Source organism: Aphelocoma coerulescens, chromosome 18, assembly GCF_041296385.1.
Source record: "Aphelocoma coerulescens isolate FSJ_1873_10779 chromosome 18, UR_Acoe_1.0, whole genome shotgun sequence".
In the NCBI taxonomy this organism is placed as follows: Eukaryota; Metazoa; Chordata; class Aves; order Passeriformes; family Corvidae; genus Aphelocoma; species Aphelocoma coerulescens.
The window spans coordinates 4,350,134-4,366,372 of NC_091031.1; the positions used below are offsets into that span (position 1 = coordinate 4,350,134).

General features: G+C 44.3%; 1 protein-coding gene across 3 annotated transcripts; it reads left to right on the top strand.

Annotated features, from left to right (window-relative positions):
* Positions 1–76: 76 nt before the first annotated feature.
* On the top strand, positions 77–14,000 carry CRLF3 (cytokine receptor like factor 3). Of its 3 annotated transcripts, none has more exons than XM_069032892.1 (8): positions 77–249; positions 2,760–2,967; positions 4,756–4,843; positions 5,307–5,484; positions 6,567–6,789; positions 7,435–7,567; positions 10,566–10,678; positions 10,969–13,750. In XM_069032892.1, the coding sequence occupies exons 1-8, from the start codon at positions 118–120 to the stop codon at positions 11,220–11,222; spliced, it is 1,329 nt and encodes a 442-aa protein (XP_068888993.1). In that variant the 5' UTR covers positions 77–117; the 3' UTR covers positions 11,223–13,750. The 3 variants fall into 3 exon arrangements, with proteins under 3 accessions (XP_068888993.1, XP_068888995.1, XP_068888994.1); XM_069032894.1 differs by lacking the exon at positions 77–249 and adding an exon at positions 677–978 and having other exon boundaries at positions 10,969–13,997; XM_069032893.1 differs by lacking the exon at positions 77–249 and adding an exon at positions 991–1,775 and having other exon boundaries at positions 10,969–14,000.
* The last annotated feature ends 2,239 nt before the right edge of the window (positions 14,001–16,239 follow it).

Here is a 16,239-nt window from a genome sequence, read left to right on the forward strand (position 1 = left end):
ACCCCCCGCTCCCAGTCCCGCCGCGCTTCCCGCCCCGCCCCGCGGATGCGCGGCCCTTCCGGGGGCGAGGTCCTCCCGCCCCGCCCCGCCCCCGCCTCGCTGCCGCCGCGGCTGCCCATGGAGGCCGCCGCCGCCGAGGCCGAGGTGCGCCTCCTCTTGCAGGAGGCTCGAGAGAGCATTGAGGCGGCGCGGAGCTACCGGCGGGAGCTGCAGCAGCGGCTGCGGGGGCTGCACCAGGCGCGGGAGCAGGTGGGGAAGTAGGACGGGATGGGGCTGTCCGGAGCTGTCCCGGGACGAGCGGCCAGAGCCCTTCCCGGGCTACGCCCGGTGCCCGCAGGCGCGGCCGGTGGGGGGGGGCCCAGCACCAGGGACCCCTTCGGGGCGGCGGCTGGCCCTGGCCGCTCCGCTCCGGGGGCCCGGTGTTTGTCCGTGCTTCCTGTCCGCTGGGAGAGCCGGGATGGGGCTCAGGTGTGGGGAGGGTGGAGGAGGGGGAGCCCCGCCCAATCGAGGGGTGATGAGAGCCCTGGGACCGGCCTGTGGTCTCGTTGGGTGCCGGAGATGGAGGGCGAGGGAGTGGGCAGATGTGGGACATGTCGGAGGAGGGGGATGCGAGCTGAAGTCTGTGACTGAGCTAAGCCTCATTTTCTGGGATGACAGGAAGGTTCCCCAGGCAAGAATAAAATCTTAAGGAACTACATTTTCCAAAGTAGCTGGGATGCTAAGTCTGATTTAATAGGGAATGTTATACCCATCTTCGCATCGGATACCTGCCTGGGCAAGCTGCTCCCTGGTTTGGATGATGTGCTGAAGGCTGCTGTCCCCATGCACCACAGTGCCTGGGTCACGTACTCCGTGGGTCAGGCAGGAGGCTTGCCAGCATTCCGGGTTAGCTGGTTTGTCTGCAGCTGTGCACTGGAGCCAGAGGAGAGTTTCCATTGGGACTGTGACCCACCCGCCGGGAGATGCAGGAGGAGATAGGCAAGTGTGGGCAGGGAGAGCCATAGTGCAGGGCTGGCTCCTCTGCTCAGGCAGCCTCTCAGCATTTGGGGTTTTGCAGACTGGAAGTGATGCCTTGCTGTCTTTGATTCAGCTCTGCAACGGATAAATAAAAACCCAAACAAAATCAAACTCAGCAAGTGTTTCTGTGTTGACCTGTTAGTTTTTCTGAAGCAGATCCCGTTAGTGTAGAAACCTGCTGTAAATCTGCTAGGAGAGTGTCCTGCTCCCACGTGCATGTGGGTGATCATTGGACATTTAATTAGTCAGCATTGAAACCACAGGCTGCTTAAGAAAATGAATTGTTCATGGCTGTCTTTAATCCAAACCTTGTCATCTCAAAGTGTTGCTTGGCAATTCCAAGTGCAGTGAGAGGCAGCCCATGTGCCTTTGTGCAGTGAGTGTGTAGTTAGCTCACCTTTCCTTTTCCTCTCGGGGGGAATTTCTTTACTGTGTGCATGTTTATGTTTTCTCTCTTTCCATCTTCAGGACCACTTGCTGTTTTGTGCACATCCAAGAGTTCCCTGTGTTCCCAAAGTGCTGAGTGTGCTAGACTGGGGTTCATGTAGTGGCAGCTTTATTATTTGGGGACTGGTGGGCAGATGTGATAGATCTGGATCACTTACATTGCATCTTTTTCCTTTGGACCAATGGGACATGATTTTTTGCAAACTGCACCGAGCTCTGTGTGTTCAGGGACTTGCATTTCCTCTTTTGCATGATGAACAGTATCTAATCCTGGAGCTGAGCTGCTGAATTTGTATCTGCCTGTAATGGAGGTAAAGAGCTTGGAGAAGTGACTGTTCTGCCTTCCTTTGCCCCACCCCTTCACAAAGCTAAATACTTCCTCTTTTTTTTTCCTCAAGCTTTGAAATTACAAGAAAGGGGAAGCAGAGCTGTGTGGCAGCTGCAGAGCTTCATGAATATTAGTTGAAGAGGAAATTTATTTTACCTAACCAGAGAACTTCCTGTGTTGGTTGTCTGTACTTCTAAAGATCTAGAAATTACGTGTAAGGCCATGAGCGCGTTGCAGCATTTCCTGGTGTGTGTGACTTAGAAAAGTTGTTCACAGGGAGATGTTTACTTCTGATTTTTGCATCTTTAGCTCAGGGATGTTCAAGTGTGTTTTCTTCCCTAAAAGTCAGATTCAGCAAGTTTGCTGACATTTTAATAAACACTTGTAGAACCTTCCGGAGTCGGGTTCTTCCGGAATCAAAACAGACTTGCTGTTCAGCCTGTCCTGTCACCAAGGGGGGCTGTTTGAACAAAATTGAAAAGAAAGCCGAGGATTTTAAAAATCCAGTGAACTGATAGGGCTTGGAAAAGTGGTCCTAGATAGTTTTCAAAAAGTCTGATAGGTTTTTGTTTGCAAGGGGGATTACCTGTATATGATGGCAGGTGGTTTTTGAGAAGGATTACAGCAGTGGGGTTTTTTTGAGGGGCAGCAGGGAGGAGATCTACAAAGCATTTGGATTTTTCTGACAAGAAAAATTCCTTGATTGAAGCACCCGTAATCCAGTTTGTATTTTGTTTAGTTAATATGCTCTTCCCCTCGTCCAGGCTGGTTTCTTTGCCTCCCTCCCTGCTGTACATCTACTAAAAATGACTTCACTAATTTGTTAACTGCCAGCGGTAATTTTTTAAAGCAGACTCCACTTGCAGCTTTACTGCAGCAAATGCAAATGAGATGCTTCAGAAAAATAAAAGATGTGTATGGCCTTTGCCTTTATCCTGAATCCTTCTTTCCTGTTACCTGAATTCAGATCAAGGAAAGTGCAACATTGACCAGAGATGTGCTTGAGCAGCATTTTAGCGATTTGAAAGGGACCCTAAAGAAGCTTCTGGATGAGCGACTGATGTCCCTACTGCAGGAAGTGGATGTCATAGAGCAAGAGAGCATCAAGCCCCTGGATGAGTGCCAGAAGCTGATAGAGCACGGAGTCAGCACGGCTGATGATCTGCTCCGGGAAGGTGAGGCAGGACCTGGTGCTAAGTCTTAGCTCTGCCTTCCAGTGTGGGTCTGTCAAAAGTCTGGAATTATGAGCAGTGTGTTTGGCTCATTTTGGACTTATCTCAAACTAAATGTTAAGAATTGGGTAGATGTAGTGAAGAGCTGATCAATATTATCTCCTACAAATCCGTATTTCAACATTTCACTCCGATCCTAGGTTGTATGTATGTCAGTGTAGCCTCTCCTAAAAGGCAGGAAGTACCTATTTGGGAATTATTTCACTACAGAGACATTCTGTAGCTCTCCAGGGTAGACAGAAAAGTATGTCAGGCTACTTTGAAATAAAATATATGGTGGTATCCACCATAGCAAAGTGTCTATTTTGGTGAAGTAAGTTATTTCTGTCTTGCTGAAATAGCAGCTGAAATAAACAAATTGTCCTCCTAAGTGTGATTATATTTGCTGTTGGTGGGGAACATGAGGAATGATATGGCCACTGTATGGGGAAAATTTCTCTAAGAAGTCTGAAGATGAGGCAGACAAAAATGGCCATGTGGAATATTACTGCAAGGGCCAGACTATACCCAACTGATGCTAAATATCTCGGCAGAAAGGAATGTCACTCTTGCCTGTTTTCCCCAGCCTGGAGAACCTACTGAGGGCATGTCTGAGCCATGAGTGTGTTGGCAGTTTCCTTGCATTGTTCTCGTGTCTCAACTTTAACTTTCTTTCAGCATGAGCTCTGGGAGCTAAAGCACATTGAGCCATGTCCCAGCGGTGGGAAAGCTCCCAGTTCCTCCTCAGCCCTGAGCTTTGTGCTGGCCTGGGAGCTCAGTGCCTCCTGCTCACAGGAGCAGGGACAGTGTTTAAAGGATTAATTTGTTGGGGTTTTTTTCTACCACCACAGCTCTAGGACAGCTTGTATTCACCTTGGTTTTATTTTAAGTCTCACCTTACTGAGTCAGGGTGGTGGCAAAGATTGCCTGTGTTTTGTGTGAGATTCTATGGAGTCTCATGAGAAGCTGACTTGCTGCACTTCCCATCCCCTGGGTGCTCTGAGTTGGAGCATCACTGAGTGCTATGGGCAGGACAAGCACACATTGCAGCTAAGTCAGAAAGGAGTTAAGCCTCCGTGGTTATTAAATCTCCTGCTGCCAATTATGATGTGTGCCTTCCTTCAGAGATTTGTAACGTGCGTAATCCTGCACTTGGAAAAGGACTGAACTTGCTGAAGTTGTAAATTATCCTAAAGTCAGGAGACTGGAGCATATGTCTCTGTAAGATGAAGTGTGGGATGCTACTTTATATGGAAAGCTTAGGAAAATGTTCGTATTTATCTCCACACTTCAATGCATGGATTATTTCCTTCATTGTGACAATAGTGCCATTTTGATTGTAGCAAATAGAACAATGGTTGAAATTATTTCTTGCTTTCAAGTGTCTGCTTTTTTATTTTCTGATCAGTGAAGGTACTTTGCTTTTCTCTTCATTTAAAGCTGGTGGAGGAAGGGATTATTAACCCTGACTTTTGGCATCATCTGACCCCAGTTCTGCTCCTGTCTGAGACCTGAGGCAAATTATTACATCTGTTATGGGTGTGTCTACAGGTAGCTTTGAGAGCTTCAAAAGTTGCTAGATAGGCTTTATATTGTTACCTGTAATTGTATTTTCTAGCTAAGACTAGCAAAAGTGCTGAGAATGCTTCACATTTAATTGGTTGTTCGTGTCAGAACTGGTTATTCTTTGAAGCAAAGAATGCCTTCTGTGGACGTTGTCTCATTAGGAATATTTTTACTGTTTGGTTGCAGGAGAGAGTGCAGTCGATGGAGATGTGGGAACACAGAATGAGAAACTTTGCAACTTTACAAAAAAAGCTTTACATATTCAGCTAGATAGGTAAGACACCAACAATCTGAGGTGATCTGAGGCAGTGGCACATGTGCCCTTCTTTGAAGAGGATCTTTTCTCTTTTGAAACAAATGCTTTCCACTCCATTGCCTCAAAAGATTCATTTGAGGTGCTGCTGTCCTGTTTGTTTCACAGACTCTTATTGGGGCTGGTACTTAGAGAATGGAAGGGATTTTCACCCTCCATATGTTCTGTGGAAATAAAGGCTGTTTATTTGCAAAGGATGAAGCCACTCCCCATAGAACAGCCTGTGTTTCAGAGTATTTACTGACAAACAGGCAGTCTGGTTAGGGCTGAAAACACAATGTTTTCTGAGTCTTTTAAGTTTGGAGTGCACGTGCCAATTTCTGCAGCTGTTCTCTCTGCAAATCTGCACAGATTCAAGTGTATGGATGAAATATGAATTTGTAGAAGCTGGCCCCTCTCATTGCAGTGAACTTTCCTTTCTCAGCTTACCAGAAGTGCCCTCCTTGGTTGATGTGCCTTGTTTATCTGCCCAGCTGGATGACTGCCTCCTTACTATATTGAAAAATCAAATATTCAGACATGGAACTGTGGCATCTCGCCCACCTGTACAGCTGGAGGAATTTGTGGAAAAGCCTGGAGGTATTTTAGTCCGATGGTGTAAGGTAGGTAAAATATCCTGTTGGAAAATCCTCTAGACTTGAGGTTTTTTCTAAAGGAACCCAAATAATCCACCTTCTTTCTGAATTCTCTACTGCTTTCAAAGGACTAGTCCACTCCAGTGTGGAGTTAGAAACTTGAGAAGAGCTTTTTATGGTAATGGTGTCATTTAAAGGCAAGGTAGCCCGGTGACGGTGTGGTTGGTGCTGGGGTTTGAGTCTGCCTGGCAGTGACACTTGCTTCAGCAGATCCAGGATGAGGCTGGACCTGCTCTCTTATGCTTTTACCCCTAAGCATGTTTGTGTTCCTAGGGAGATGCAGTGGGTTGAAAGAGAAAATATTATTATATTGGTGTTAGCTAGTCGAGTAGCTTTTCTCTTTGACACACAGAGACTATTTTTGAGTAAACCACTGCTGTGATCTGATGTGGTTTAGTTGTTGTTGGACAGCTCTATCCTCCTTGGCAGCATCAAACAAACTTTTGTTGTTCTAGCAACTTGCAGTCGTTGTTGGCCACCCTTGACTTGTAAAGGATGTGGACTCAGGTTATTAAACCATAGGCACTGCTCTCAGGTGGGGTCTGATTTACTGTGGTATAGACGAATTTCCTGGGTTTGGTTGTGCCTGGGGGATAATGAAGGGGGCTTTTTTGAGGGGGGGGTGTGTGTGTGTAAATATCTTTGGACTTAGAGATATCAAAGAACTGTAAATCATTCCCTGGAACAGTTTATGAAGGACAACAGTCATTTTCCCTTGCTATTAAAAACTGGCACAGAATTTCTTCTGCAAAGTTGTTCTCAGCTTTTGGCTGAAGGATCTTTTTATATCTCTGCTAGAATGAACAGCCTTCTGTTGAATGTTTCTTCCTCTGTAGGTATGTTTTAGCTGTAATAATTCTGATACATCTTTTTGTTGGTTCAGACACTGATGTTAGTTCAGACACTGATGTTATTCTCTACAAGGCACATTTTCTGCTCTGAAATACCTTGTGAGTCTGATCACCTGCAGTGCTGTCCTAACATGTGCCCCTTTAGAGAGAAGAGGAAAACCAGGGGGATCCTTATTAATGTAGTAAATGTTCCTGCAGGTGGATGATGATTTCATACCCCAGGACTACCGGCTGCAGTACCGCAAGAGCACTGCCAGCCACTTTGAGGATGTGTATGTGGGCTCGGACACAGAGTTCATAGTGCTGCACATCGATCCCAACGTGGATTACCAGTTCCGGGTGTGCGCGCGCGGGGACGGGCGGCAGGAGTGGAGCCCCTGGAGTGTCCCCCAGATTGGCCGCACCACGCTGGTCCCCCACGGTATTGGTCATCCTGAACCCTCAGCTTCTCATCAGCACTCCGGGGGGGCTGCAGCTGGATGGAGCTGTGCTTGTGTGATGGGGGATGTCTCCAGCTATGGGGTGTGCATGTGACATGTGATGAACTGTTCCTCTGTCCTACAATTCATTCTTTTCTTCCTTGGCTGGGAGACACTCAGTGAACCTTTCACAGGTGGCTCACTGCTTCCTTAGCCTTGGAAAGCATGTGAGCCAGAAGAAAAGCATTATTTTTCCCTTCTCCCTCACCACACCACAACGTAAGCATTTTTGATGATGTACAGCTCACAACAAGCTCTTATCTTGGAGAGAGAAAAATTTAAATTTTCTCTTAACTTAAAAATTTGTAAGCGCAGTGGGTAATGAAGGGTTTTCTTTGCCTACGATAAGACTTGGCAGGGATTGCAGCAAAGAGTGAACTCCTGGGGAACTCTGAGCTGGAAAATACTTTTTGTAATTGCAATTTATTTGAAAAACAAATCTCTCCATAAGAAAAAGGCAAAACCAGCCCCTGTTATTAACATAGCTTGAGGTGGACTGAGTAGACATTGGGATTGGCTTGATTTTGCACAGACAGGAGCGAGTTGAGGTTCACAATTTCTTTCTTGTTTGTTTGTTTTCTTTGAAGAATGGACAACTGGTCTGGAGGGTTACAGCTTGAGCAGCCGAAGAAACATAGCACTTCGGAATGATTCTCAATCGTGTGGTGTGCTCTACTCCAAAGCTCCTACTTATTTCTGTGGGCAAACATTAACATTCAGGCAAGTCCTTTTTGGGTGGCTGGTGGCTGGTGCATCCCCTGTGAGCTGTCACATCTGAATTGTGTGTAAACCTGAGGCGTGCTTGAATTTTAAATCAGCTCAGCTCCAGTCAAGGTAGTGTCTCTATGTGGCATCTGACCTTCCTTTAGTTCTGCTTCCTGGCTTTGTAGGAAAACACCTGATGTTTTTGTAGGACCTGCAAAATATAAAAAAGAGATGAGTGAACTCCTGAGGGATGGTAAAATATAGCCCATGCTGATCAGATCTGTGGAATGTTGAACTTCCTGATGTTTTGTAGCAGCTGTTACTGGCTGAGGTCAGTGGCGCTTTGCCTCCAGTTCCTTTTAACCTTGGGCCAGGGGTTACTTTCCTTCCCAGACTATTCACTGGCTCTGAAGACTTTGGACATGAAAACACGGATGGGCTGTGGGGATGACAGTCTGGCAGCAATGCCTTTAACATCTGAGATAAATAGTGCTGGTCAGACTACTAATGCTTGAAACTGGCATTAGAAGATCCAGAGTGGAGAAGGGATCTTGTGAATTTCAAGCTTTCCATTTGACACAGAACATGATTAAAAACCTTGGCAGTTTTTCTGCCTGTAGTCCTATCCCTGAGATGATGCTGTTTAACAGGGTATGAGGAATGTCCTTGTGGATATGTCTGTTGTAATTACAGACCTCAAGACTCTGAAGCTTTGTTTCGTCTTTTCCCTGGTTAACTAAAACTACTTGCTGTACAGCAAGCAACCCCCAAAGGCAATCAAAAAGGGCTGTTCATGATACTTTCATGACTTATTCCATGGTGTTTCATTTAACCCTTCCTGATAACAGATTATGTTAACTTCAGATGGTTTCAGTGTGAGGATGTATTCAGTTGCCGTGTCTGAGATAGATAAAAAGATCTAAAGCTTTCATTTGAAATCTATTGCTAGATTTTACTTCTCTTGGCTCAGCAATGCCTGTGAAATTAAAGGCAGAACCTTGAGGTTTCCCTTGAGGTTCTCTCTCAGTCCAGTGCCTTTTATCATTTTTTATTGGTAGCATATGAAAATGTTTTTACTTCACATTTTGGTTATGGACTTCTCTCCAAGAGGAGATTGTTTCAGGATGGCAGAGGACGTGTCCACAAGAACTATCGTGACATGAATCTTGAGATTGAAGACAGCCTCAAGAATTGGTTGTGTTCCCCTTCCAAGGTCCAAGAGTAGCTTCTTGTTTGGAAGTGTGAGAGATTTTCCTGAGCAGGGAGATGTAGTACTTGGAGCTTGACTTTCTCCAGCTGTTGGAACACAAGTTATTATTCACAAGCAGCTCTGGGGGTTCTCTGTGTTCAGGACCCAGGCACAGCTTGTCAGTGAGAAGTGAAACTGTGATAAACACAGTGGTTTGTATCTACATTTTAAAGATAAACTGTGGCAGTTGTCCTGAGGTGAAGCATTTGGCCAAGCTGTAGGAAAACATCACTGCATTAGGTCAAATCTCCTGTTTCTTTGCAGCCTCCAGGGAGCTGCCCTTAGGGATGGGAACATTTCTCCGCAGCGACCTGCCCTTCATCTCTTAAGCTTTGTTTGCTGTGGGGAGCCACAGTCCTTCTGGCCAGGCTGGTGATTCGGGCTCACCCAGCAGATGCCCTGTGGTGGTCACACTGGCTTTGTCAGGAACCCAGCACAACTCTGCTGACAGCTGACCGTGAGGCAGTGCCTGTGATCCCACACAGATGGACCTTTCTGTGCTCTGAGGCAAATGGAAACTGGTGGTGGTTCACTGGGTTCAGTGTTTGGGCTGCAGTGGCAGAGAGATTTTGTTGTGTGGCATTTTTGTTGTGCACCAAAATCAATTTGAAATTGCCTTTAAAGTTGCTTTGGGAAAACATTGTGGATCCCTTCCAAAGTAAAAGCTTCTTGGAGATTTAAATAATTGTTTTCCCTTCGCTTTACAGTGCAAGGCTACTGCTCTCTTAGTGACATTCCCAGGGGACTGAAAAACCTAATGGAGTGCAAAAGTAAAACATGGTTCCAATTTTATCTTCCTGGTTTGCCTCAAAAGAGTTAACCCATTCTGTGCCAGTCCACTGCCTCCTTTAATTGCTGGTTCTTGAAAGCTTTGCTGAAGTTTTCCCTTGTTTGCCAACAACCATGTATCAGTCTGTTCTTTCTCTCAAGCTGCAATGAAAATAGCAACTGCTTTACTTTCTAGGAAAGACCATCTGAATTTCCTGAGTCACTCAGGCTCTCTGTAAAGCAGGATTTAGTACCTTTGAGAGGTGGCAGTACTAGAGAAAGGACTCAAGTCCAGAACAGCCCTTCAGCATACGAACTGTGCAGCCTCGCTCCTCTGCTGGGGCCCAAAGGGAACTGAGTCCCTGGTCATTTGCAAAACTTGTTTGCATTTTCTTCAGAGATTCTTTCCCCAGACTAAAACTCCAAATACAGCTGAGCCAGACATGTAAATGCTCTTCTAGGCATTGCTTGGTTTGCACCAAGCTGATTTATTACGAAAGCCCAAACCAAACACACCCCCTAAGCAACACCCCATCCTCATCCCATTACAGCAGAACATGGCAGGGCCCAAAAAACCTATTTTGGTAATGCTTATTAAATCCCTGCTGAAACTACTGCTGTCTTGTCATAATACATGATGCTGACCAGTAATCTGATATAGCTAATTGGCTAGCTGAGCACACTGTCTGCTTCAGACAACTGGAAATCATTTCAAAAGACCATTTCTAGGATGTGACAGTGGAGAATAGTATTAAATACCATTGGAAGTTTGCAGGAAGCATGTTCATATTTTGTACAGATTAACAGAGTATTGCTCAGTGGAGCTCTTGGGAAAGCTGGTAGGAATTTTGGGGATCTCCCCAGAAGTTTGGATGAATTTGTTGAGAGCCATGGAATGCAGTACAGGGGTCTGGTGCGACAGGTTATTACTGTCTGGATTTCATGGTATGTTTTGATTTAAAGCTTCAGGTTTTGACTTAACTTTTTGCTTGTTAGAATTGAGACCGTGGGCCAGCCAGACCGACGGGACAGCCTGGGAGTGTGCGTGGAGCAGCGGAATGGCTACGACTCCCTGCAGCGGGACAAAGCTGTGTGCATCAGCACAAATGGTGAGTCTGAACCACAGAATTCCCCCCCAAACCCCACAGCCCCTGGCGCTTTAGATCCCTGCATAACATATGAACAACTTTTATGTATGTGCTGCTCGTGCAGTTAAAAATCTTTGGTGAGATCACAGATCTCCTCTTCCTGCTTGCAGTTATTGCAGCCTGTTCCATGCGACAAAAGAAATGCAGCAGCGTTTTTTCCCTATTCACTTGCAAAAAATGGGGAGATATGATCTTGCTTGTTAGTACATGCAGAAAATGAGAAATACTGGTAGATCTGTTGGCTGTTTCAGGGGCAGTATTTGTAAATGGAAAAGAAATGACAAACCAGCTGCCTGCTGTTACTTCTGGCTCGACTGTGACATTTGACATGGAAGTTGTGCAGTTGGGACCCTGCAGCAACGAGGGAGGAAACTTCAAGCTTCGAGTAACCATCAGCTCTAACAACAGAGAAGTGGTCTTTGACTGGGTACTTGATCAATGCTGTGGCTCTTTGTATTTTGGATGTTCATTTTCATACCCAGGCTGGAAGGTTTTGGTGTTTTAGCAGTGAGTAAAGGGATTTCTTGTTCTTGCTGTAATGTTAAAAGCTGAGTTTCCAGCTGTTTGACAACAATCTGGTAACAAACCCCTGTCTTTATAGTACTTGAACTCCACTGTATTGTACTTCATACTGGATTCATTTAAACAATAATTGTGAAACATTGGATTTGTTACTCTGGAAAAAGCTAGACACAAGCATTTGTGTAGGCAAATTAATTTAAGCAGTCCATCAGACCTTTCCCTTTTTTCCTCCAGACTTGATTTTTGTCAGTATTTCATTGTACTCGTCTCAGGGTACGTGCGTTGTGTAGAATTAACTTTGTTTAAAACTGCTGCTCTGTAAGCATTTTAGGGGTGGTAATGGACCAAAGTTGTATTTATACCACTCAGAGCACAGTATTTAGAGCAGCAAGGTTCTGTTCTGCTTCCTTGTGCACGATTCTGCCTTAGGAGTCTGAGTGGACAGTGGGGCCCACCTGTGGCAGCCGCTTCCTCCGCGCACGGTACTGTTTGTCCCTCCGGAGCAGGGACATCTGAGCCAGCCTGTTCCTGTCTCACTTAAGTGCCTTATTTCAATACTTCTTGAACTGTTTTCTGTGTTGTCACTTGGAATGTTTTCTAGAGTAGCTGCATGGTGATGCTTACATCAACGGTGCAAGGCTGCCTCAAGCAGACCAACAAGCCCGCACAGGATATTATCCTGAACCTCTCTGAATGTCTTCCCTGGTTACAATTCACATGGATCCTGTGTCAGAGACAGTCTCAGTGATTTGGTACCTGGCCTCAACCTGTGGATTGGCAGCTGTGATTCCTCAGAGCCCTCCTAACATGCAGAGACAACCTTCTCTTACTGTCTGACAACACAAGGGCTGTTGTGATATGCAGGATTCCTGGCAATCCCAAATTCTGCCTGGGAACGCTGTGCAGTCAGTGCAGGTGTATGGTCCCAGTACTGCAGACAGACTGGGCTGACGCAGCTGTGCCTGCTGCTGGAGCTCCACCTGGAGTAAGGGAGATGGGCTTTGGGAGTGGGCTTCAGGCAGACCCTGCCTGCACAGATTTAACCTGGGGCAGTCAGAATTGAAGAGAGGGTGGTAATTAAGCTGTCTCCATAGAATAGGATAGGATAAAAAATATTGTGAATTAAATGACTTGGAGTTCTGAAATTATATAAAGTTACATATTTTTCCTCTAAGGAGCAACTACAATGGATAAGCTCAGTCTCAAAAGAGAGCTTATTCCTGGTCAAAAGATTGCAATGCTACTGGATTTAAAGAATATTTAAAAGCAACACTCACTGAGGGGTTTCTTACCTCATGTTCAATTAAAATTAAATATATTTTATCATGTTAGAATAGCATTATTTTTATAAAGCCTAGACAATCATACTGCCTTTCCTTCAGTGGCAATGTGCTACATTAGCCCTCTATATTACCATAATAAGCTTAAAGCATAAAAGCTTATTTTACAATTAATTAACATTGCCCATACTCACACTGTCAGTACATCAGCCATCCTGCCTGAATTTTTCCCCAAGCAGCTGTAGCAGGGGTACAAGAACTTCAGACAAGGAGAATGGCTGTTGGTATTTATACCATTTACAAGAAAAAAAAATGCGTGTGGATTTAGATGGGTGCTGCAAAGAACCTGCACAAGGCAGAGTTAGGTTGGAGTTGGCTGTAAGACATGAAGTGAGGAAGACTGAACTGCTGCAGGTCAGATCATCCACTGTTAGCAACAAAGGCCCTGCAGTACTGTCAGTTTTTCAAGCTTCACTAGTTCAGTGTCAGGGAAAAAGAGAATACTATCTTATCCTGTGCTTTCAATGTTACTTTAATTCTCCTGTGAAGAGTGTTTTCAGTACTTTTACAATAAGGTTCAGTAGATGAAAGTGTCAGTCCTGTTCAGAGGGTCAGGCTGGCACTCCAGATAGCAGCTAACTTAAATCTTGCTCCACATAGTAGTGCTGGCAGTTTTATTTACACACTTCAGGTATCAGGTACTAATTGTAACTTAGTACTTTTATGATATGGAAACTAAAATTGTGACTATCCACATTTCTGAGGTACCAACGGGTCAGGTACCCTTTATTTTGGAGGGGCTGGTCAGACTGTAGATTCTGCAGGATACTTACATATTAGAAAATAAAAAGCTTAAACCTTGAATCCAGGTACTTACAGAGGTGGCAATGCCATGTCAGGTTGTTCAGAATATACATAAAAGCAGCTGAAGGTGACTGTGAAGGGCCATGGGAGACCCCTACTGCTGCCTGGGAGAGCTGAGGAGGGCAAGAGAAGTTTTTCTGCCTTCAAGCTTTAGCTGTGTGTTGAACGAGGGCAGATTGCCAATCTTTCTTTCATTGTTATTGTGGTGTTTTTGTTTTTTATTTGAACTTGGCACAAGCCTCGCTGTCCAAATTCCAAATGAGGTACTTTCAGCCACCTCTTGGAGCTGCTGCACCTTGTGAATGGGGGAGGAGTGAAGAGTCTCAGGGCAAGAGACCTGAGCACTAAAGGAACAAAGGATGCAAAGAAGTGGAAGAGGCTTGAACTAAAAGGTGTAAATTCTGTTCTTCTGCAGCAGCGTTCAGCTGGATGGAAAACCTGACACTTCCTGTACAATTTGCACCTATAGCTCTTGGAGCCTCCTGCAAGCAACAGTGTTAATGGCTTATGAAACCCAATCCTGAAAGTTGTTTTCCTAAACTAGTACATCCACTTACCTCAACTAAGACTTGCGTGTCAAGAGAAATTTGAATTTTTTTAAATAAAAATTTTATCCCTCAACTGTGTATGGTCTAGGAAATTATTTATTGGGGCATAAAACTGAGAACTACAGCAGTCTAATAATACAAGGAAATGTTTTCTAGACTACTGCAGCCATCTTTAAGAGCTTAGCCCCTTTTTATTCCCCATTTTTTTAATCTTCTGTCCCTCAGAAGTCCCAAACACTTTATTTCCAGGTTTCCCACCTGTGCACTTACCTTTATTTCCAGATTTTAACTGACATATCTTACAAAAATATTTTTCCCTTTCTTTTAATAAAATTTATTAAAGCATCTATGAACTACTTCCCTCAATATTCCATCATGGCTGATTTGTCTCATCTCCATTTTACTGTTCGCATCTCTTACTGGTGCATTCATTGGTGCAACTCTTACACATCTGTAGTTTTTGGCCAGCAGCAGAGGTATTTAATCACCTTCAAATGAAGTCCCTGTTGGACTAACACACAGCTTTACTTAGTTCCCTTAGTTCTGCTTTACCTGGAGCCTGTTCCCACTCTTTGGTCTCTTTTAAAGGAAAAACAGCTTGTGAAACCAGTAAGTGAAGTTGCTGACTTGGCAGCTTTCTCTCATAAATACTCCATTCACATGAACTTTCTTCATGACAAGATGCCAAGTGTTTCTCCTCCAGAGCTGCAGTGTCATTCTCAAATCAAGCAGCCTAAAAACTGCAGGTTAGTCAGGGAGGACTTACCCACTCCAAAGCCGTTGTTTTCTTGGATATGAAACCACAGCCAGATTTGTAACAGGGAACATCTCCACTTGTCAATGATGGCACCAGACTTCTGTGAATGAAGAAGTATTTAACTTGGAACAACACTGTCAAAATTGCCCTCACAGAATGGGTCCTGTATTCCCAAAGGTGAAATCAAATTTCTGGTTTGGGGGATTGTATGGTTTGGGAATTGTGTTCTGTTGATTAGGTAAATTAGAACAGTTCAAATCATGGGTAACTGCTTCATTCCAGGCAGTGAATCTTTACACCACCCCTCAAAATTCAAGGGCTACATTCAAGACATACTCCAAGCAATGTGGGCTGAAGGTTAACAATTCACCTATTTTTGAATAGAGTAGTTAATGCACTGAATTAATACTGAAATCATGTTAGGTTCCAAGTTGGGGTTCACAGACTCATTGTGATCACCAACTGCAAAACAACATTAAAACCTCCCGTGAGCACACTGAAGGCCAGATTAGGAGAATCTGGACAATGTTGGAGACAAGAACACACAGCTCAATGGCAGCCTGTGGTAGTTTGCAGAGCCCAGCTGGCACATCCTGCATTTCAGGATCTGAATCCTAACATGGAAAAAGGTTTCCAGTGGCTGCCATTCCACAGTCACTACTTGGCCAAGCAATGCAATTCCTGACTTGTTTTGTCCCACAATACCTGGAGCATCCATCCTCTGCAGTCCCAGATGAATGGGGTTTTAAACTGACACCAATTTAAACTTGACTTCATATAAGCCAAATACTTTTAAAAATGTCTGAAAAATTAGCCACTTGCATGTAAAACCACATCTTAGTTCTGTTACTGCCAACACAAGTGGTATGTGTCACTTGCACTTCCATAAATTGCAGTTCTGCACAGTAAAGTACAACTTGCACATCTATCTCAGGTATTCAGCTCTACCCCAAGAAAAGAGAATGAAAGTTATTAAAATCAGGGTTTTAGCCAGGAAATTTATGGAGATACCTTAAATAGAGCTGTAACAATCTGGCAAAGGAAGAACATATATCCAAATTTTAAAAGTCATGCAAAGAGTTTATAGAGGTGCTGCTTGAGGTCTCTGCACATGGAATGACTGGACACCCATCATGGCAAATTTTGTATTACTGAACTTCATGTACAAAAGCTGATTTCAAATAAAACATTTAATGAAAAACAATGGTTCATTTAAACAGCTTAACTTGTTTTGGGTTTTTTTTGGGGGGGAGGTTTTTTTTTTTTGTTTTTACATCTACTGTACCGTTCAAATTCTTTTTAACCAGCTTACATGGCATCTTCAAAGGTACAAATAGAAAAGGCATCTTTATAAATAGAAAACAAGGGTTTTTTTTCAGCTTTTATTATAAATTGACATGACATACAAACTTTACTGAACAGAAGTAATTTCATTACTATTTTGGGGGGATCACCAACTTTTTGTGCAAACAATGCTAGCCTTCTTTTAAGCATTAAGAGCATAACTGCTTAAGAAATGACATAAGCAATAATTCTAGAACTACTTCTCCC

Excerpts from the sequence above, each read along its gene's own strand:
- CRLF3 (XM_069032892.1), top strand. The coding sequence starts at position 118 with ATGGAGGCCGCCGCCGCCGAGGCCGAGGTGCGCCTCCTCTTGCAGGAG. Across the intron at positions 4,844-5,306 it reads TTACATATTCAGCTAGATAG|CTTACCAGAAGTGCCCTCCT; the intron begins GTAAGACACCAA and ends TTCCTTTCTCAG. Across the intron at positions 6,790-7,434 it reads CACCACGCTGGTCCCCCACG|AATGGACAACTGGTCTGGAG; the intron begins GTATTGGTCATC and ends TTTTCTTTGAAG.